At 54.6% G+C, this 22,640-nt stretch overlaps 1 protein-coding gene across 10 annotated transcripts; it reads right to left on the reverse strand.

Annotated features, from left to right (window-relative positions):
• Positions 1–22,590, reverse strand: APBB1 (amyloid beta precursor protein binding family B member 1). Of its 10 annotated transcripts, none has more exons than XM_036861559.1 (15): positions 22,511–22,590; positions 14,459–15,190; positions 8,689–8,864; positions 8,538–8,594; positions 8,369–8,454; positions 8,191–8,254; positions 7,604–7,753; positions 7,101–7,228; positions 7,000–7,005; positions 6,587–6,701; positions 6,354–6,438; positions 5,994–6,077; positions 979–1,094; positions 658–834; positions 1–573 (listed from the first exon to the last, which is right to left on the reverse strand). In XM_036861559.1, exons 2-15 carry the CDS (start codon positions 15,174–15,176, stop codon positions 406–408), a joined length of 2,130 nt encoding a protein of 709 aa, XP_036717454.1. In that variant the 5' UTR covers positions 15,177–15,190; positions 22,511–22,590; the 3' UTR covers positions 1–405. The 10 variants fall into 10 exon arrangements, with proteins under 10 accessions (XP_036717454.1, XP_036717453.1, XP_036717451.1 ...); XM_036861558.1 differs by having other exon boundaries at positions 22,461–22,560; XM_036861556.1 differs by lacking the exon at positions 22,511–22,590 and adding an exon at positions 22,056–22,189.
• Between the last annotated feature and the right edge of the window lie 50 nt (positions 22,591–22,640).

Below are 22,640 nucleotides of genomic sequence, written 5' to 3' on the forward strand. Positions count from 1 at the left end.
TCAGCAGGGCAGACTTTATTAGTGATATCAGTACAGCAGAGGTGCCCATGGAGCAAAGGGAAGGGGACCCATGCCAGGACCAGTCCCCTCCTTCTGCCCCGGCAGGACCCTACGAAGATGGGGCCTGGCCTAGACCAGTTCCTCCTGCTCCACCTGAAACGTGGCGATGGAGAGCCCGGGGCTGGCCTTGCTTCCTGCTCCTCTTCTCATCAACCCAGTATTGTCACTTCCTTGCAGGATTAGATCTCCCTCCCCAGACCCTAGGCAGGGAACCCCAGCTACTGGGGAGGGGCAGCTCTGGGGGGGGGCCTGAAGTCTAAGAATAACCTGTAGGGCCCCTCCCTGCCCCATGCCCTTGAATTCCCTGGGGCCCAACGCAAGCAGGTGGAGGGAGTACTGAGGGCTTCAGGGGGTGTGGGCCCCCAGCCGTTTGGGCTTAAGGGAGCCCCACAGCGACTGAACGCCCCTGCGGACGGTCCACCCTACGCGCCGGGCGACAGACTCAGCTGGGGGTGCCGGGAGGCAGGAGGTGGAGGCCTGGGAGCGGGCATCCAGACACTTCTGGTAGCGGAGCTGCAGAGAGGCGGGAGAGGCGGTCACGCTCCAGCCTGCCCCGTGTGGGCCGGGTGCCACCGCTCCACCACCCTACCCACTTACCATGCATGCAGCCTGCACGGCCTCTGAGAGGCTGGCAGCATTGGGCTCGCACCAGAACATGTGGCAGCAGAAGGAGGCTGGGCCGGCAGCCATGATGAATGCAAACGTGTGGACATCTCTGCCCACGGCCAGGAAAGACAGGAAGCGCACGCGGCACTCCCCCAGCACTGCCTCCGTCTGCGGGGAGGGGAGCCAGTTGGAAAGGAATAGCCCGCCCCTCTTACACTGGGTGCGTCCATCCTACTGACGGCCCTTCCCCTCATTCCCGGTCTCCCCTCCGTGGCAAGGCCCCTCCATAACCTTCTCCACCCAGGTCTTTACCTGCTGGTGCAAGATGGTGAGGGTGGCAGGGGCCACGCTGACGTGACTTGGGGTCCACTGCTCACGGCTACTGGAGGACAGGACCGATTCCAGAGCCCCATTTATCACATCTACCCCTGAAAGATAAGGACATGAACATGGCACTGCCGGTGGTGGAGAGAGGATACCCCTGCTCTACACTAGACTTTCCAGCTCTGCCCAGTCAAGCCCAGGGCCTTTGCTCCATCCCCACTTCACTAGCCTACAGCCCTGGGTGATGCTGTATCCCTTCCTTGGTCCTCTCCTCCTTGGCTTCAGTGACTGGCACTTTTCTCGCCTCTTCCACCTTGAATCCTAAGCTTGGTTTGCTTCACTGACTCTCTTTCTCCAGCCTCCTAAGCAGACTGACCCCCCAAATCTCTATCCTCTCCATATCTTGCTCTCCACATTCAGACATTCCAGGGCTTCACACCACAAGCACTTCCAAATCAGCCCCTGTAGGCCAGCCCTATCCAATCCTCAAGACCCAACCTTCATTTTTGTTTTAAAGATTTCCATTTGAGGAATGTTTACTCTTGTGTCATACCATGCTAAGTCATTACAGTGTACTACGTCATTTACAATCTCACAATAGATCCCTTTATCTCCATTTTATAGATAAGGAAACTGAAGCTGAGAGAAACCAGGTAATAAACCTTAGGTCACACTAAGAAATGGGGATCTGAAGGCAAGCAGTCTGATTCCAGAGCCTGGGTTCTTAACCAGGCCTTTCCCCTGCCCCTTGCCTATAGTCCTAGTTTCAGAACCAGAGTGCTGTCAAAATCTTAGCTGTACTCAGTAATTTCTGTGACTTGCTCAAAAGCCGAGGAACCCAAGGTTCCTGGCTTTTAGATCAATCAACTTTCCCTTGTAACCATATCTCCTCTACTTCAAACTGCTGTTAAACATCTCCACCCATGCATCCCACTTTTGCTTGTACTCAGCAGAGAACCAAGGCAGGAGCACACTGGCATGGTGGGGCACGGGTTCTGTTCCCTGCACTGCTCGTGAGCTGGCTGTGTCATCTGGGTACCATCACAGTGAAGAAGTTAGAGTGACCGATGCCAATGCAAAAGCACACACCTCTGTGGTCTGCTCTTGGGCCCTCTTGCCCCTTTCAGTGCCTCTGGGCTCCCACTAGGAGCAGAACACGTGGACCCTTTGAGGGCAGAAAACAGATCTTCCTCGAAAATTCTCCCTCATCTTGGCCTTGCTCGTCTTACCTCTGGCTGGATCAAAGCCAAACTCCTCTCCTAAGCATGAGGTCCTCTAAAAAGTGGCCTCATCCGATCTGTCAAGCTTCATATTTTACTGCTCCCTGAGCTTCAAACGATTTATGTAGCATTATTAACATCTAATCTTGGCGAATGCCCAGCTAGGCAGATGGGGAATACAAAGTAAGAGAAGAGGATGCCCTTGAGAGACAGACTGTAACTGAGGGAAAAGCCTCTGTCTAGAGGGCCCTTCCCCTCTTGACTGTCTGTGAAACTCCCAATTCTCACGCTTCAGAGTTCACCCAGGGCCCACCTGGGAGGCCTTCCCTGCTGCAGGGCAGAGAGGGTGTGGCTGGGACAACTTTCAGCACACCTTGTAACTGCTGGGAAACCTTTCTCCACACTGGGCTGTGGCCATCTCAAGGACAGAAGCCAAGTTTAATTCATGTCTGTGTCCCCAGTCCTAGCACAGGGCTTATCTACTGAAGGAATTCCAGATGCTTGAGCAAGTCACCCTCAAGGCAGTGTGGGCAAATGCACCCAAACTGGTATAACCAAGCAACCCAGGAGCCACAGAAGGGTGACACCACAGGCAGGAGTGGGTGGGCCAGGGCAGCCTGCAGAGGGCTCAGATGTGAATGACACTGACGCCAGTCAATGGAAAAGCTCAGAGATCATGAGTGTAGACCAGACATCAAAGTCAAACTGCTTAATAAGCAGATGGAGCTGTGGAGGTGGCACCTGGCCCCAGGATGGGGAGAAGCAGCATGCAGGTGGGGAAAGTAGTGGAACTAGGTGGCCTGGAAAAAGTCTATTTGGTAACAGCTCAGGACTGAAACCTACACCCTGACCCCAGCCCCAAGCTCCCAATCCCCCTTATCCTTATTTTTTCTCCATCTCAGTTGTAGCCTTCTAACATACTATATAATTTACTTATTTTATCTATCCTGAATAGAATGGCAGCTACTTGAAGGCAGGAATCTTGGTCAGTTTTGCTCATTAACATATACCAAGAACCTAGAGTAGTGCCTGGCACAAATCAGGCACCAATAGTCATTTGTTAATGAATGAGTGATTAATGAGTGAATATTGCAGCTTCAGGAGGGACCAATGTTAAACTCACGGAGGTTAAAAAGGGAGCATAAATAAAGCATGAAGTGGGACTTCCCTGGTGGTACAGTGGTTAAGAATCCGCCCGCCAATGCAGGGGACACAGTTCGATCCCTGGTCCGGGAAGATCCCACATGCCGCGGAGCAACTAAGCCCGTGCACCACAACTACTGAGCCTGCACTCTAGAGCCCGCGAGCCACAACTACTGAGCCCACGCACCACAACTACTGAAGCCCGTGCGCCTAGAGCCCGTGCTCCACAACGAAGAGTAGACCCCGCTCTCCGCAGCTAGAGAAAGCCCACGCGCAGCAACGAAGACCCAATGCAGCCAAAAATAAATTTTAAAAAATAAATAAATTTCTAAAAAAACAAAAATAAAGCATGAAGTGAGTTTAGGGACTACAGTGTGAAAGCCGTGGCTTCAACAGAGCAGACCCACTGAGCTGATGGACAGCAGAGGGGCCGTCAAGGGCTACAGACAGTTGCTTTAATGTGGTGAGAACTTATGTGAGTGGCAGGTGGATAGGGGAGTAGGGTAGTAACTGGAAGAGGCGTGAAGTTGAGGGTGAGTGGGAGGAGGAAACTAGCGCAAAGGGGAAGGGCTCAGCCACGCCTCCTTCCTGCTCCCCCAGCAGGATTTTCTTGCCTGCAGCTTCACATCTGTGGCAGTGCCACGGAATCCAATCCACTCCTCTCTGCAAACCCAGGCCTTCCTTCAAACCCCAGCTAAATCCCCACCCTCTCTCAGAAGGTTCCCTCACTGAATGTAAGGTGCTGGTCATTAGTCAGCACGGTTTGAGGGGAAGAGCAGAGAACTGAAGATGACCAGGGTTAGTAATGTCCTTGGTCTGCCATCTCCTGGGCTATGTCATTTGAGGCATTCTTTCATTTGTGTGTTTGTTTATCCATTTACCCAACACTGTCGAGTTCTTCCTAGGCGTCTTGTCACCTAGGTTGGGTGACATGACACCCAACCATTTCTTAAAGCCGTCTCTTTTTTTTCCCTCTGACCTCGCTCCTCCACTGTCCATTAAATGTTGGAGGGGCTCACCGCCAGGCCTAGGCTCGTTTGCCTTCTCGCAGTGGCCGCCCACTTTCCGGGCTCGATCTTCTTCACACTCGTGGCTTTCAGTACCTCTCTAACCAGTGATGCCCACATTTGTATCTCCAGCCCAGACCCCTCCTCCGTGAATCCAGATGCCAATTTGAGTTTGCCGCTCACCTTCCTGAAGGCATATCAAACTCAGCATGCCTGAAAATCGAACTCAAATCTCCAAACCAAAATTGGCCTCTTCCAATGCTTACTACCTTTAGAGAATGGCACCACTATCCGGTTAGCTCCAAACGCCAGGAAGCCAGGGGTCAGCGTTAGTGCCTCTGTCCCTCACCCCGCATCCAACCAATCACCAAGGCCTGCTGACTTTACTTGTCTAATCATCTCTTGAATCCACACACTCCTCTTCAGCCCCAGCACAGTCCAAGATGTTCTCATTACTGGCCACAACTACGGCAAGATCCTCCTGGGTTCCCCACGTCCCCCTCCACCTGCTGAGCAGCCTTCTCCACTGGTATAGCCAAGGTGAGCGTTACAAAACTCAAATGATTACGCCTACTGCGCTCCAGAAAAATCCTCTTATAACTCCCTGCCGCTCTTAGGTTGAAGAACAAATCACTAACATGGCCTATGAGGTCCCGCAGGGTCTGACTGCCGCCGAGCTCCCAGCCTCATCTGGCACCGCTGGCCTTCTCTCAATGCCTTTGAAGTACCAAGGTGCCTCCCATGATGGGTCCTCACACTGTGCACTCTGCCTGGAGTGATCTTTCCCACTTTACTCCTGTCTCCATTCCACTTGGCCACATTAGATCCTACTCATTTTTTAAACCTCAGTTCAAATGTCACTTTCTCAAGTCCTTTCGGACTCCCTACACTAAATGAGGCTCCTCTGTTACACAGTTTCATAGCGTCTTGCTACTTTCTTTCAGCGAATGACTCAACTTGTAATTTTACATTTATCTGTGTGATTATTTGATTTATTCCTCTTTTTTTCTACTGTAATCTCCTGTAACCTCCATGAAAGCAGGGCTGTGGCCATTGTTCTCCCAGGACCTGGTACATGGTAGGCTTCATAGGTATTTGCTAAGTGAATGAACAAGTGAATAACAGGTACTGTAAAAGCACCAGAAATATAAGAGTGGACCTAATAGTCTCTACCCTCGGTTTCTTTATCTATAAAATGGGTATCATCATAATCCCAACCTCACAGGATCCTCAAGAATTAAATGACATATAAGGGAGTACTTTACAAACAATAAAGCACATTGACAAATATGCTCACTGCTTCCTCTCTAGATGCTCACAGCCCATACCAAACCCAGCTCCTGGCTGCTCCAGCATTTCCAGTCATCGAAGACCTGCCTCCCAACCTAACCAAAGCTTTTCTGTGGGATTCAGGAGTGGACCTCCCTATATGCCTGGTTCACTGGTTCACAGTGAGTGAAGGCAGGGTACGGAGTGCAGCTGGGACAGAAGTCCAGGAGGTGGGATGCATTTTGAAGGGCAGGGAGACATCAGCATGAGGAAGGTCTGGTAGAAGGGGCACTGGGAGGCAGAGGGTGGGAGCAGAGTTTTGGGATCAAGGAGGTGGTCCCTGCGTGAAAAAGGACACACATACCAACAGGTTTAGCAACAGGCACATTCCCCAGGTAATAGACTTGGAACTTTTGTACCAACTCATTCTTAGGCGCTGGGAATTCCACTGCGGGGGGAAAAAAGAAGAGGATCAATCATAGTGGCAGATCTTGCTCACTCCCAGTCCCCACCACCAGGGTATAAGCTGAACATTCACCCAGCCAAGGCCCTACCTCCACCCCCTCCCCTTGCCTCCCTTTAACCAAAGTCCCTCCACTTATTTGACCCAAAGAATTGAGTCTCCATTTTTCTATCACTCTGTCCAGTAGCTCGTGCCTCTTCTTGGGTCACCCCACCTTTGCCAACAAAGCTGAGACGGACCTGGCAGGGTTGTGACGCTGACCTTGGAAAGGGACATCCACAAGTTTAGAGTGGTCCAGAGAGAGTCCATTTACCAAGCAGCGGGCATTGCGCCGTTCGGCCATGATCTGCGGAAGGGGAAAGGGGAAGGCAAAGAGCGAGGGAGGGTGTGTTAGGCTTCACAGCCCTGGAGCCCCCCACCCCGACTCAGTGACCCCACCCACATCCTTGTAGAGCAAAGGTGGCAGCTAGTCCAGGGTGCGAAGGGGGCCGTGCCTTAGAGCAGATCTCATGCAGGCTGGTGGCGATGTTCTTGGCAGGTGCCTCACAGCGAAACACGTGGCACTTGAGCATCTGGGTCAGCTTATCGCGAGCCACGTAGGCAAAGTCCCTGTTGGGGGGAGGGGCACCTCAGCGGCTCCCAGTGCCTTCCAGTGCTGAGCCTCGTTCCCACCCCACCCACGCCCTCCCCATCCATCGCAGCTCCTCCAGGCCTCTGCCCTCGGGATGGGGTCCTGCGGGCGCTGCCTTCTGGCCGGAGGGTAGACAGGCAAGCATGCCGAGGTCGAGGAGAATGGGCAAGCACAGCGGGCAGGAAGGGGCAGGGCAGAATAGGGGAACTTGGGTGCTTCATGGCATCTGGTCCAGGTGTGGGAAGAGGAACGGTCAAGGCAAATTAGGCATAGTACCTCTCTCTGGGTCCGGCAGCACAAGAGAGGCAAAGAGCAGAGTTAGGGAGGAGGGCCCCACTCTGACTGCCCCCACCCAGGATCCCTGGCCCTGCTCCCACCTTCCGCTGTCCCGCCCGACGCCCCACACGCGAATGCTGACGATGGGCTGGGCGTGCAGCAGGGCCTGACTGTGCGGCTCCACCAGCTTTAGCGTCTCATCCTCCAGCTGTAGCAGCAGATCCTTTCCCTGCAGGCCCAGGAAGCAGACGCTCAGCGGTGCCCCAGCTGGGAAGGTGGCTGATCTTTGCCACTTCCAGCTTGAGGGAGGGCGAGCCACAGCCCAAGGGCCCTTGCTTTGGTGTCGGACCAGCCACCCTGCAGCCTCACTCTAGTAAAGGTCACACCCGTCATCTCTAACGAGACTCCTTTTATCATCCCCATCGCAGTTGGACAACCATCTCCCAAGGTCCCAACGTGGAGTCACACGTCCATCTCACAGGCTGTCACCTGGTGGGTGTTCACCTCCCTCCCCAGCCCTTGTGGCGGCAGCTGGGCTCTCCCAGCTCTCACAGTTCCCTTCACTTCTCCGTTACCCGGCCACCCTGCCAGCTCAGGCCCTCACCTCCCCCCAGCCCCCAGACATGGGGTCGTGCAGATTGTTTTTGTGGTAGGAGAGCTGACGGATGCAATTGTTGACTGCCACGCTGCTGCGGCCAGGGGCCAGCTCCTCCTCCGTCATCTCCACCCAGCCAAGGGAGCGCACGGCGAAACACTGCCAGACACAAAACAGGGGGTGGGAGATAGAGGCTCTGAGCTAAAATCGGAAGAGCCCCCAGCCCAGGACGCAAGGAGGTTTGCTGAGACCAGAGGAGTTCCTGACTCAGAACACGGCGGGTGGGAGGGTATAAGACTAACAGGTTCTACAAACAGGATACAGTTGCAGGAGGGGTGCTGGTCTCAGAGGAGACCCCTGCCAGTCAAGGAAGCATCTGAGCCAAGCCTGGAACGGCCCCCTGCCAGGCCACGGGACTGGTTGAGTTAAAAACTGAAGTGCCTTCCGCTCAGACACAGGGGTCTGTGCTGAGACTTCAAGAGCTCAGGACCTGGGAAGCTGTACTGAGACCAGAGAGGCCCGCAGAACATGACCCAAGGGGCATTCCTGTACACGGGGGGGGCCAACGTGGGAACGGGCATTGGTCCTGAACAAACCTTGATCCCTGGGTTGGCATTCCGTGGGGGCAGCTTCTCCTCCTCTTGGGGCAACGGCTCTGGGCTGGAGGCAGATGGTAACACTTGGTACAGGCCCCCAAACGGGGAGCTGTCCCAAGGTCCCTTCCAGACAGACCCAGCCCACTGTCAGCCCACTGTGTCATGCCTTCCCACTTACCTGAGGCTCTGAGCTGGGAAAGGCAACGTCCCCTCCTCCGGGTCCTTCAGTCCCAAATCCATCGGGGCCTCCTCGCTGGGCTCATCCTTGGGAAGGGGAGAGAGGAATCAGGACCGAAATGATGCCCCTTCTCCAGCTCCTCCACTGTGAAGGAGGTCCCCTCACTCACCTTCCAAAATTCTCCATCCTCGAAGCCTTCTCCATGCGCGAAGCCGGTCCAGGTGAGCTAGGAGGGGTGGGAGCCAGGGGTGGGTGGCTCATCTAGCAACAGCAGCGCCGCCCTCCCCCCTGGTCAAAACCATCAGGCCCGCGAGCCTCACCTGGGACTCCTCTCGGGGGCTGCTCCCCTGTGACGGGGAGGCCTGGCCCGGGGGCTCCCACTGAGTGGTCCCTGTTGGGATGTGCCAGTAGTAGGTCCCTGAGGTGTCCTGGACCCTCATCCATCCAGCTGGCAGGTCGGAATCCGTCTCGAAGGCGTTCGGGTTCCAAAAGGAATCTGCCAGGTGGGGGGTCTTGGTGAGGGTCTGCCCACCCAACAAACAAATCGTGGGTGCTATGCCCAGTCCCCTCCCAAGACCCCACGGTGGAGGAAGGGCAGGGGAAGGGCTCCAGCACAAGGTTCCCGCTTCCTCCTAGAGCCTGAAGTCTGGACTCACAGCATGGGGGGCCCCCAGCATGAGACGTGACTCAGGTCTCCTCCTGGGCTCTGCGCCTGGCTAATATGGCCACACAGAGGGAAGGAGGGAGGCAGAGAAGGGAGGGAGGTTGAGTGACCCCAAATGACCTCCTGTCATACATATCCGGATCCCAGGTGCACACACTTAGCAGCTCCTGCACACACAGGTGCGCACAGACATAAAACATATACAAGCCCTACTACACACCTGTGCAACCACCACAACCCCAAGGGTGTGCACACACAGGAGACACCTGCACAGACAGCAGGTACTGCATACAGGTGCACGCGCAAGTGCAGGGGCGGACACACACACACCAACTCCAGCCATCCACTAATGCGGCCACCATACACGGAGGAGTGCGCACATACAGCGATAGAGTCCAGCCACTGCTACACGTGTGTGCAGAGACCACACCCACAACGACCCCCAAAACATGTGTGGGTACCACACAGACAGTGAATGCACATTCAGACACACAACATATGTCAACCTCTGCCACATGTGTGCAGATACCGCAGATACCCACAACCTAACCCTTGCCACACATGAATGCAGGCAAACATTTCATGCACATGCACACACACCACGCACCTGTGACATGGCCCCTCCTCCCCCGGCAGAGCCACGCCACTCCAGCCCTGCAGCCCAGCTGAGGCCTCCACCACTTCTGTGCTCCCTGCCAGCCCCGCCCCACATCATGCCCGGGCCCGTGCTGCCCCTCACCTGGGCTGCTGTCCTGCAGGACGATGGCCAGGAAGAAGTCCTGGGAGAACATGGCGCTTGTTCCCAGCCCCTCCTGCCTCCACCCTCCCTCCTCACAGCCCCTCCAGCCCAGCCAGCTGGGCTCACAGCCTGGTGCTGGGCTGCAGAGAAAAGCTCATCCCGCCCCCTTCTCACCAGGGCAGAGCGCCTGCCAGGCAAGATCCTCCCCCGCCTGGAGCTCACTAGGGAGGGGCCAGGACCACCAGGGAAGGGGACCCCATTGGGGTGGGGATGTGGGGTAGGGCTCATGAGACCCCAGCCTTCCCTGCTCACATCTCTTCTTTCTAATCCTGCGTCCCCTCCCCCAATCCTGAACCTCCATCCCACCCCAAAGCGGTCACCTCAGTGCCACAGTCAAGCCCAGTCTTAGGGACACCAGGAGGCTCAGCCCTTCGGGAATACCCCAGCTACCTGGGGCCCTGCAAAGCCTAGAGCTCTCAGTACAAACAGGGTGTGGCTTCAAGGTTCCCAGGGATCCCTCCCCTGCCCAGAACCTGCCCAGCAGTTCGAGCGGAGAGTGGGCTTCAGGGGCTGGGCCCCAGCAAGCTTGAGGCCGGGCTTGGGGCTTCCCAGCACCAACCCCCCTCACCTGCCAGGGCCCAGCTAGGCTGCAGCATCTCCTCGGCAACCGCAGCACCAGGACCGGCTGGGAGCGCCCAGACTGCTGACGTGCTTCCCGTTACCAGGGAAACCAGAAATCCTGACTGGTCCAAGAGGCAGCACTGAGGGACAGGCAGTCCCCAGACCCAGGCTGCTGGGCAAACAGGCACGGAGGGCTGGGCGTGGGCGTGGTTACACCAAGGTGCTGCATACCTGACGTGAGAGTCATTGGGGCGAGGTGCCTCGCTGCCCTCAGCTTCCAGATGAGGTGGGCCCACAGAGGACGGGCTCTTCTTGCCCATCCAGCCTCTAGGTACCCATTACTGCCTCTTTCCCCCTTACCCTCCCCTCCCCTCAGGCCCTAGGGAATTAGAATGCCCGCTTTTCCCCAGAGACCCTCCATCGTCTTCAGGGCTCTCCCGCCAAACCTTCCAGGAACCCCACACCCAGGGCAGTCGTGCCCCCTAGGGCCACACCTTTCTTCCTGAAGGGTCACAGACCCCTTGAATCTGCGGACCAGCTCACCATCTTCTGACTGAGTCACACACACCAATCCATCTGCCATCCCTGTCAGCCTGCACCTTCCTGCTTCAAAGAGCTTCATCCTTCCGATCTGTCCTGGAGGGGCCGCTCTCCCCCCTTGACCATCTGGGAGGCCCTTCTGGAGCTTGGCGCGTCTCCCTCCAAGCACAGCCCCACCCCGGCCTTTGCTTCCACAAGCACGCATTTATTCAGGAACGTACACTTTCACTCCTGCACCAATTCATTCAGGCGCTCCTCCACGCACTCAGAGGTTCATGTATCATTCATTTACCCACGCCTGCCTCCCAGGCTAAGCCAGACGTAGTCATTTGCTCAGGAGTCAGGAATGCTCTCCTTTCCCCACCCCCACGCACACCCGTGGTCCAGACTACTAGTATCTTCTACCTGGGTCAATGCAGCAGCCTCATGAACGGTCTCCCTCTTCCTGTTTAGTCTCCTCCAATCTGAGCTTCATGCTACATCCCAAATGATTGTTCCAAAATGCTAACCTTCTCTCCAGTTGAATACTCTAATTGTTTTCTCCTTGACCTCAGGATAGAACCCAAATTCCTCTACAAGGTTTGTTTGCTGTTATGAGCCCCTAATCGCCTGCCTCTCAGCCTTACCTCTGACCACCCTCCATACCTCTGGCCTCTCTCTCCCTGCCTGGGACACGCCCCTTATCCTCCCTGAGCCCAGTCTCCCTCCCCTCAATCTTCACCTGGCACCAGCCACTCCTCCTTCCAGCATCAGTGTAAAGGTCGCTTCTCAAAACTGACCCACCCCCTCTCCCCGACCATGCACACAGGCAGGGTGTGTGATATCCCTCCTGCACCTCCCCCACCCCAGGGCCCAAACTACCTGTTTACTTCTGTCTCCACCCTAGACTGTGAGCGCCCTGAGGGCAGGAACATCTGTCCCCCGCAGTATGTATTCTTAGCATTTAGGACAAGGCCTGGCACTGAGTATGAACCCAACACAGTGGGTTCCCAGTATGAACCCAACACAGGTAGGAAAGTTCATTCATTCATCATTTGGTCGTCATTCATTCATTCATATACTTATGCATGCAATCAACAACTTTGTGGAGATCCTAGGGTGGGAAGGAGAAAATAATGTTTGCTCAATTCTACCACATTCCTACAGGAGCCCAGACCTCCTCTGTGGCCTTCCTGGTCATAGCAACACAGTTACAAAAGAGGCAGTGACGCAGCCCCTTCTGCTACCCTCAATTAACACAGCCTCCAGCAGAGCTTGATCCTTGCCCATCCTCTCGCCACACCAGCTCCCTTGCTGAGGTCACTGCCCGCACCCAGCATACCCTTCCCAGCTCTTCAGCAGTTCTGCCCTCCCACTCCCAGAAAGCTCATAGGAGTGGCCACTACAGTGACCATTCAGGGGCCCCAGAGCAGCCAGGCTCTCCATTATTTGGCCCCAGATTCACACCCCCTAAGGCAGAGGTTGCAAATAAGCAACCTGCAGTCTGATGTAAACCTCAGATAGATTTTGTTTGGCCTGCATGGTGCTTTTTTAAAAAACAGACTTGGTCGCTAACGTTTAGAAATTGGGATGTTTCACATCGATATCTAGTTTTCAGTTTCCCTTGAAAAGTTACACGAAGTGGCTCCACTGAGACTACGTTTCCCCCCACCTAACCCTATAGATAACCAGCTGGAGTGGAGTAGTAGCTGTTCCCTGCCAAAGGGATCCAGGCGATGACCACTGACAGCCGCTAACATCCCCCTAAAGACAGGCAGTCAGACTTTGTCTGTGGTAGAATTACTCAATACCACCTGTGAAGTGTTCTTACAAAAACAAAACACAAAAAAACCTCGAATCTGAATCTGATCAAGGCTCTAGAATTCACTGCCAATTTACAGGAAATCCAGGGGAAGAGGAACATGTTCAACACCACACAGGGAGGGTCTGCAAATCCAGACCACGGAAAGCCCAGGGCAAACAACACAGTGGCTTCAATTAAAACAACAACAAAACTGCGAGCAAAGATAGAGAGATGGAGGAATAATGCATAGATCAAAAGAAACCTTGACATATCGACTCTCAAAAGGTCTGTTCCTATTTGGATATTGATGCAGTGAATCAAAACTTTTTAAAAAGAGTGGGGAGGACATTTATCAGACAACTGGGAAATGTAAACATTGACTGGATATTCGATGATATTAAGGAATTATTGCTAAATTTCCGTAGGCATGATATTGATATTGTGGATTTTTTTTCAAAAGAGTTTTATCTTTCAGAAAGGCATGAATGAGTGAGGACTTCCCTGGTGGTCCAGCGGTTAAGACTCCGAGCTTCCACTGCAGGGGGCGTGGGTTCGATCCCTGGTTGGGGAACTAAGGTCTCGCATGCCTCATGGTGCAGCCAAAAAAAAGGCATGAGTAAACATTTACGGATATTTGCTTCAAAATAACCTAGGCTGGGGCCCAGGAGTAGGTGGGGGTATAGATGCAGCAAGGTCAGCCACGTGTTGATAATTGTTGAAACTGGGTCATGGGTAAATCAGGCTCATTGTTCTATTATTTTTGTATATGTCTGAAAATGTCCATAGTAAGTTCTTTGAAAGGGGATGACATGCTGCCCTGGGCTCATCTGAACTGCATGCTCCCTGCAGAGGTCCCCCAGTTTAGGGTCTGGGTAAGGTGCCTGCTGCCTGGTGTGGGAGGAGTCTTTCCTTACACTAATATCCAGCCCAGGCTTGTGGCCGCAGCCCATTATCTCTGCCCTTTGCTCCTCAGCTCTGTCTGCATCTCTATGTGACACTAGCAAATGCAGAGACTCAACTTATTTAAATGGGACACATTTAATGGTCAATCCTTGGAGTCCTAATATCTATCCTCCCCACCCCAACAGAGCATATGTTTATTCTTCCTTTGTTTCCTAACTTTTAGTCAATATCTTATTCCTGACTAAACAGTACTCTTGCAACATCCAGTGCGGTGCTCTGCACACAATACCCCAGTCTTTCCAAATAGACCTCTGTGGGGAGGAGCTGCCTCTTAGAAACAGCCCGGAGTGCACCTGGGCTTATCGTGCTGTAGGCATCGGTGACAGCATAAGGGCCAAGAGCTCGGGTCTGCACTTGCACTTGGTTTAGATCTCAGTTCTCCTGTGATCTCAGACTGTCTGTGACCCTGGGAAAGGACTAAACCTCTCCAGGCCTCTTTTTTGTCACCTGTAGTATGGGCATAATTATGGTATCTACCTCACGTTATAGTGAGGATTCCATACGATAATGCTGAGCACAGAGCCAGTACCTGGTAAGTGCCTCATAAACAGACCCCTAGTCTGTCATCCATCGGGAGCGTGGGATGGATGGGTCTATCAACTTGTTCAAGCACTCTCTGAATGCAGGGACCATTTCCTTCAGGAAAACCTGGGCATGGCCTGCTGAGGACTGAGGACACAGGCTCTGGGACTCACGCCCAGGCTGACCCTCTGTAATGGAGGGACCCACCCTCTGCCCTCCTGCCCTCCCACATTCCCCATATCAAGCTCCACAAGGTACCTGTGTCCTCCGGGGAGCCATAGGAGGGGCTGCCCTGGGATAAGGTGGCCCAGCTCGAGTCCTCGTCACTGGCTGCGCTGTTCCGCATGCCAAACAGGAGGCTGGCACTCTTGCTATGCTCTCGGGGGCCGTCTGCAAGGGCCTGGGGCCCGGGGGGCATCTCCGCACTCTCCAGGGGCTCCGGCAGCCCTGGGGGAGAAGACAAGTCCTCCTCCTCCTCTTCCTCCTCTTCCTCGTCGTCCTCCTCGGCCTCCCCTGCCGCCTTCTCCTCTCCCTCATCTGGGCCCTGCTCTCGGGTGCTGATGATCAGGCCGGGTCCTCGGAGCCGTCTGTTGGCCGCGTTATGGGCGGAGAGCTCCAGCTCAGAGTACAGGTGCATCAGGCCTTTGGGGCCCAAGGGTGCCATCTCGGGCTCCTGGCTGGCTTCCTCGGCCAGGGTCAAGGTCACGTTGCGATTCTGGTCACGGTGGGCTGTGGCGGCCCGCCGGAGCTGGTTCTGGCCCTCCTTTAGCCACTTGGCATTGGCGGGGCCTGGCTCGGGCCCACCCCCCTCCCCCATGGCGCTGCGCAGGTCCTTGGGTCCCACGGCCGTGGCCTGCAGCTTGGCGTTGAGCAGCTGGTTGTGGGCAGCGTGCAGGGGCAGGGGCAGGCTCAGCGCGGGGCCTCCGTGGCTGTTGGCATTAATGGCCGACTGGCTCAGGGATGATGGAACAGACATGGCCTTGGCAGATCCTGCGGGCGGGGAGGGGAGACCACGTTGAGCCTCCAGGTCAGGATAGCAGCACCCCTGCTTCTGTCCCAGGCCTGTGCCCTGCACCTCCTCACCTCCCTACACTCAGCAGGCCAGCACACACCGTTGTGTCCGCTGAGCTATTTTCCCAGAGAAATAACTGGGCTCGACTTCTGTCCGCCATCACCACCACCACCGGCTCAAACCCCACCCCCACTGACTGGGCCCAGGCCCGCAGTCCACCCCATCCCCAAATCCCCAGCCCTGAGCTTGCTGGGATAGCAGAGCCAGCCCCTGCTTTGCCCTCACTCCCAACTGCAGAGACGCCACACAATGGCTCTCTGTGCATCTCCACCCCCAGCTCACCCAACTGGGGCTTGCTGTGCCAGGGGCACAGCTGGTGAGGGACTGGCTCGTGTGTTCTGGACACTGGACACTGCCTGCCCCCTTCCTCCTGCCACACCGCTATGCACAGCCCCACCACTGTGAGCTCCCCACGCTCTGCTCCTATCATCATAAATCGCTGGGTCCAATCAGCCCCCAAGCCCACCCCATCCTAGGGACCATGAGGACAAGAGAGAATGAGCATAGACCAAGCCCTCAAGGGCAAGGTCCTGGGAAGGCAGGTCATAAAGGAAGGGCCTTCAGCTCCAATTCGTGGTTCCTTTGACCAGTTGGAGCAACATTTTGGTGACTGTTTCTATAAAGTATCTCACCTTGGGTACCAATTCCTCTGCCAGCCCCTATAATGCCCCATGCCTGGGTCACTGCAGGAGCCTTTGATCTGGACCCTCCAGCCCTTCAGGTCTTTGCCCAAATGTCACCTTTTCAGTGAGGCCTTCCCTGAATACCCTTTGTAAATCTGTAGGCCACCGTGCCCCCTCCCAGCAATCCCCAAACTCTCCCCAGCACCCAACACCATCTGACAAGCTAATTTATTATTTACTTTGTTTAATGATTGTCTGCTCATGACTCTAATTTCAGTTCCATGGTGGTGAGGATTTTGTCTTTCTTGTTTTTTTTTTTTCAATGTAGTATGCCTAGGGCTTAGCACAGCGCTGACACAGAGCAAGAACTCAATAAATATTTGTTGAATCAATGTATGAATCTACCCTCCCATCTGCCCCAGGCCCCATTTAGCATCTCCTCTGCCAGTTTCAGAAAACATACTCTGGTCATGTTACTGTGTCTCAACCATTGCTCATGATGCCCCAACCAAACCCCACCTGCCCTTCAGGTAAGGGGTTCTCCTGTCCCACAGTGAAAGCCCACCAGTCCTATCCCCTCGGACCCCCTCCTGCATCCTCAGAAGCGCTTCTGACGCCCATCACCTTCTCCTCCTATCAGCCAAGCCCATCACCCTAACGATTGATCTCACCCTCAAAGCCCCATTCCACCCTCCGCATCTCCCTGACCTTCCGCTGCTAGGCTTCTCTCCTTCCCTGACCCCCACTATAATGTGCTCACTCCCTGGACCCTCCCTGGCCACCCCCTCACAGTTTATTTTCCCTGACCAACCATTATCCGACTGTCTCTCCGCCTGACCCTCTTAGACACTATCCTCCCCTCCCTGATACCCTCACTCAGAGCTCTGTCTTCCTACTTGACCTCCCCTCAACATGCAACTCTCCCCTACGGACGGCCCCCCAGGCACACCTTCCCCTCAGACTCCCGCTGCACAGTCCTTTCTCCTCAGTTTCTTACCTGAGCGCTCTCCACCTGCCTGTGTGCCCTGAGTTCTTTCTCTCCTTGAACCCACGGCCCCAGTGCTCTCTGTCTCCACAGCGCGGCTCTCAGCCCTGAGCACAGACTGCACGGACGTGTTTAGGCTGTCCCGCAAGGCTCTGCCGTCTCTCGGGTGCAGTGCCGGGTCCTGGGGCAGGAGCCGTAGCTCGCCTTTCCATCACTCCTAGCCCCCCAGACCCTAGCACAATGCTATGCACACATCTGTGAAATAAATGTGAGATGGTCCCCGTCCACGTGTCTGCCTCACATGTAACTACCTGCTGATCTGCTCGGTATGGCTCCACCTCGGCAATGAGAAAGCTCATGGCCACCAGCATAAATGAGAAAGACAGACGGCTCTGTTTCTACCCAGAACCACAGTAATCTTCCAGAAATGGAAACCAGATTGTGTCACTCTCCAGCTCAAAACATTAGATGGCTCAAGACTGCCTTTAGGATAATGTCTGTACTCGTTAGCAGATCACCAAGAGCCTCCTTGAGCCAATCCCTATGACCTCTCGGGCCCCCTCCCCATCCTGCCTCCTTCCCACCTTACACTCCAGCCACAGGAAGTATGGTGGATTCTAGAACATGTCACACTCACACGGCTCTGGTTCTTTGTTTACACTGATCTCTCGGCTTGGAATCCTGTCTCCCCTTATGAGGACCTCTGCTCATGTTTCACTACTTGGCTCAGCGGTCAAAGCTCCTAAGCAGTAAGTCTTTTCTGTTCAGTCCCCTATCCCCATCCTCACGTGCCCATTCCCTCCTTGGCTCACCATACCCAGTACTGCATTCTGTCCGAACATCTGAGACCCTGTCTCATTCAACTTCGCACCCCATTACCAAAGAGAGTGTGCTGTGCGGCTGCACAGAGTGGGCCTGTGGTCGGGATGGAGGGGTGAGAGGAACAGGAACTAGCAAGCTCAGAACTAATTGGGAACAGACACTGAGACAGGCTCGTGTGGCCTCATGGGCTGCGGATGGGAGTGTCAGGGAGGGTGCTGGAGAATGATGCAGGGTCCCTGAGAAGGAAGTAGGATGGGGTCCTGGACAGGTGAGGCCTGAGATCTAGGGAAAAAGGGAGGGAGGGAGCTAGCTTAAACCGATATCCTAGCTCAAAGGCTGTTCCTTTGAGTGGCCTCTCCATGAGTGTCAGGAGATGGAAGACCCCGTGACTCTGTCACGCTCAGAGCATCGTAGGGGTGCCTTCTCTGAAGCAGGAGTGTATGGCGCCAGGTTTCTCAGTGCTCAGGCCAGGACCAACCTCCTCCGCATTTGGAAGTGTGGTCTGGGAAGGGCACATGCCCCGTGAGGCTGGGACAGTGAAGAAGCAGGGTGACTTCAGGGCAGGCCTGCCCATCTGGTCACGGGGGCAGAAAGCACCGGGGGAGGGAAGGGGGAAGTTCTGCTGTGTGAAGAGTGCTAAAGCCTGAGCGCCTAGCCCAAAGCAGTGCGGTCTCCTTCACCTCACTTTCTAAGGTCAAAGGATGACCAGCTGCCCAATACCTTCAAGAAGGGGCACAACCTAACCTCTCCCCTCTCACTGGTGCTACCCATACCTGGAGCCTCTCAAAGGATGGAAAGAGCCAAATGGATTCTGGCTCAAGGCAGGGAGCTGGGCGGAGCCCTCAGGGGAGGAGCTAAAAGAGTGGCCACTAAGCCTGAAGGGGCTGATAGGAGACCACACGGGTAGACAGGTGAGACCTGCTCAAGGTCAATGGTCTTCTAACCTGACCACTTACTATATGCCAGGCACTGTGCTGGGCATGGGGGGAGAGTGATGAATAATAAAGAAATGACTCTTCCCCGAAGGAGCTCACAGTCTAGCAGGGAAACAGTCACTGAACAACTCGTTACAATGCAGTGTAATGGCAGTATCTAGCACTCTAAGCCCTCCCTATTTGTTGAATAAGTGATTGACTATTTTGATGGGGAAAGAACAGGGCACTATAGGAGCCCTAGGCTTACTTTGACTGAGACATTGGCGAAGACCTGCCTGAGACAAGAACACAATTCTCCTTGGACCACCCCCTTCACCATCCCTCCCTCTCAGAGGATGACCCCCAACCCCCAACGCCCTCCCAGTTCACGGAGGAAATGGCAGCCATCAGCCAGAGAACATTCTCAAACCTACAAACTTACTGACTCAGCACCTACCCTTTTCTCTCCTTTTTCCTAAAACCAGTTGCTTCACCTGTCATTTAAATCCTTCCTTTCGTGCCTTTCCAGGAATTGTATGCCACTGTTAATCCATTTTTTTCTTCTACCTAATCAACCGCTCCTCAGTGGGATCCACTGTCTCCCAACTTAAACACAGAATCTTTCTTGACCTGACATTCTTCCAGCACCACTTGCTACTGTCTTTTCTCCCCCACACCTGCAAACTTCTTGAAAGAGCTGTCTTTACTCATGGTTGCCGTATCCGCACCTGGGTCTCACTCTTCAACTCTTCCCAGTCCTGCTTTCACTCTCAACATGCCTCAGTAACAGCTCCTACCAAGGTCAACATGACCCCTGTGTCATTTAATCCAACAGACTCTTGGAGTCCTCATCCTGGTTGTCCTCTCAGCAGCATCTGACACCATGGGCCTCTCATCCAGCTTTCATCCATGGCTTCCACACACTACATCTCCTGGTTTTCTTCCTACACTCTAGTTACTGCCTGGTGGTTTCCTACACTCCTTTGCTGGCTCTTCATCCTCTGCCAGCCGTTACACGCTGGAGTTTCTCACAGCTTGTTCTTATGCCCTTTTCTCTTTCTCACCCGATATTCGACACAGGTATTCATTCATGCTCATAGCTTCAGTTGCCCCCTACAAATTGATGCTTTCCAAAAGTACACCTTCATTTCAGACCTCTCATCTGAGCTCCAGACACACACATTCAACTTTCTGCTCAACATCTCCACTTGGCTGTCTCAAAGGCCTCTCAAACCAACATATCCACTCCTTTCAGGATCTTGGCTCATGGAATGACATGACCAGCAGTTCTTTTCTGTAAACCAGAAGTAGCAATACCATTCTTGACACCACCTTCTCCCTCACTCCCCACATTCAATCCATCCCCAAGTACTGACGATTTTCTATCCAAGAAAGACTTTTGGACTTGTCGACTCTCTGCATCCACTACCGTCAACAGTCCACACCAATGGCAAAGACTTTAAGATCAAAATTCTTAACATGCCCTACATTGTCCGGCTCAGCCTTCCTCTCCAGCTTTGGCGCTCTGCTGTCCAGCATCACTGGCCTTCTTTTGATTCCTCAAAGACATCATGCTCTCTCTTTCCATAAGGTGTCTGCACGTGATTCCCCCTCTGCCTGGACCCTCCTTCCCCTACCCTCTCAGTCTAATTCCTTTGCCTCTTAGGTCAAATGTCATGTTCTCAGAGACACCTTCCTTGACCCTCTCTCCCCACCTCGTAGTCCAGTTTAGTTGGTGCTCTTGTGTGTTCTCAAGGCACCATTCACCTTTCCCTTCATGGTATTTATTACATTCGTAATTTTATTCTTATCTGATTTTCCCCTTAGACTGTCAGCTCCATGGGGACAAGGACACAGTCTATTTTGCTCGTAATTATATATTCAGTGCCTGACAGTACCTGGTATATATTAGGTGCTCAAAGTATACTTGTTGAATGAATAAATGATCAGATAGTTTTGTTTTGTTTTTTAAGGAAAACACTACGTTAGAGTATTAAGAGGAGGTAGACAAGAGGGTATGTTATCAGAGCAATCAAGGAAAAAAGGGGGTGTGAGGCCTAGATTAAGTTTGGCAGCAGTGGGTGAGATGGAGTGAAATGAATGGATTTGTAAAATAGGTAGTGGATGTAACAGAACTTGGTGACTTAAGATGTACAGAGTGAGAGAGAGAGAGAGAGATTAATCTAGAATGTTGCCCAGGATTCCAGCTTGGGTAGCTGATTGGAAAGTATCCATTTCTGAGAGTTGAAGGAGGAACAGATTTGAAAGAAGGGATAGAGAGGGAACATAGGAAAGATAATACAGCTTGGGATCAGTAAGTCTGGAATTCCTGCTGGATTTCCAAGGGGATATCATGAGGCCAGTTGGATATTGCGTCTGGAGTTCAGGAAAGAGATCTGGGCAAGATGTATAAATCCTAGAATCATATATATATATATATAATCATATATATATATATATGAAATTTGAAGCCTTGAGAGTGAATAAAGGACCCAAGGAGAAAGTGCAGAATGAGAGAAGATAGCCCAGGAAAGAACCAAGAGCCTCACCAGCATCTAAAGAGAGGGGAAGGAGGTAGCAAATGAGATTGAGAGGGAGCAGACAATGCTGCAGGAAAATGTTTCAAGGAGAGTTGACACACACCACCAATACTAGAAAATGGAAAGGGGATAATAGGAAAGTGTCCATTGGAGTTGGCCACATGGACGTCTCCAGTGACCTTGGCTTGAGCAGTTTCCGTGGGTGCCAGAGACAGAAGACCGAGTGAAGTGAATGAATGGGAAGTGAGGAAATAAGACGTCAAGTGTAGACGAGGTTCTGGCTTTAAGGAGTGGAGAGAGCTGGGACTCTGAGGTACTGGGAAAGCAAGAAACGCACAGGCAGATTCAATAGGTTCGAAATATCCTCTGAATTGGCACTGGGAAAACTGCTCCTAATGGGTGTTCCTGCCAATGCTAGGCCTCCTGGCCGAGGGGGGACACAGCCGGCCCCAGGGCACACCCCTCGGTCGCCGAGGGCAACAGGATGCGGCTTGACAGATTCCAGGCCTGGGACCCTGCAGGAATCCGTGCAGCCTCTGAGCTTACCTCACCACACGTCCTCTTCCCAGTCCTTGACCTCCCCTCCCCCATCCCCTAGTCCCCATCCCCCATCCCCCCACCGCCCCTCGCTTCCCTTCCCCTCTTCTCGCTCCCTATTCATCCCAGAGGGGCAGGACGTAAAGGTCGGGGAGGGGACGGTGTGAGGACCGAACTAGAGTCCGACCTTGTAAGGGGGAGAACAGGAGGGTAGTCGGAATACGCGGTGGGAGGGCCGCGCGCGGGGATGGGGCCTGGCGGGAGGACGCGGGCCGCCGCGGAGTTCGGGCTGCGGGGTCCGCCGGCCACTGGGGGCCGGGATCCGACCGCCCGGGCTGGGTCCCGGCAGGGGCAGCTCCTACCTGCGCGGGGAGGCCCCAGGCCCAGGTGGCGGAGGTGGCTCAGGCTGCAGGGCTCGGGCTCCGCGGCGGCTTCTCCATCACAACATCCCCCGCCCAGGAGCGCGCAGGCCGCGGGGCCGCGCCCGGAGCAGCGGAGGCGCGCGCGGGGCAGGGGGTGGGGGAGGGGCGCCATCTTGGGCCGGGCGCGGGTCGGGGAGCTGGAGCCCCTCGGGGGCGTTACTGGTTGCAGCCGAGCGGAGAGCCCCTCCCTACGGGACCCTCGGGCCTCGATGAGTCCAGAGGCCCAAAGCCCCTCGCCGGCCGCCATCCCTGCGCCCGGGTCCCAGGGTTCCAGAGCGCTGCCCCAACCTCCGCCGACCCCCGCCCAGCCCGGCACCGCCCTCCACCACGAGGCCTTGGACTCACCCTGCGCGGCCCACTGGGCCCTGGCCCCGCACCCCGGCGGGGCGACTCACCGAGGGGTTGCAGCGGGAGCGGCTGTGGCAGTGCCAGGGCCGCGGCCGCGCGGGGAGGGGCTCCGCGGAGGCAGCCTGCTCCGCTCTTGCGGCAACACTCCGTGACGTCCTGGTGGAGGAGCGATGAGGG

Source organism: Balaenoptera musculus, chromosome 8 (genome assembly GCF_009873245.2).
Source record: "Balaenoptera musculus isolate JJ_BM4_2016_0621 chromosome 8, mBalMus1.pri.v3, whole genome shotgun sequence".
NCBI lineage: Eukaryota > Metazoa > Chordata > Mammalia > Artiodactyla > Balaenopteridae > Balaenoptera > Balaenoptera musculus.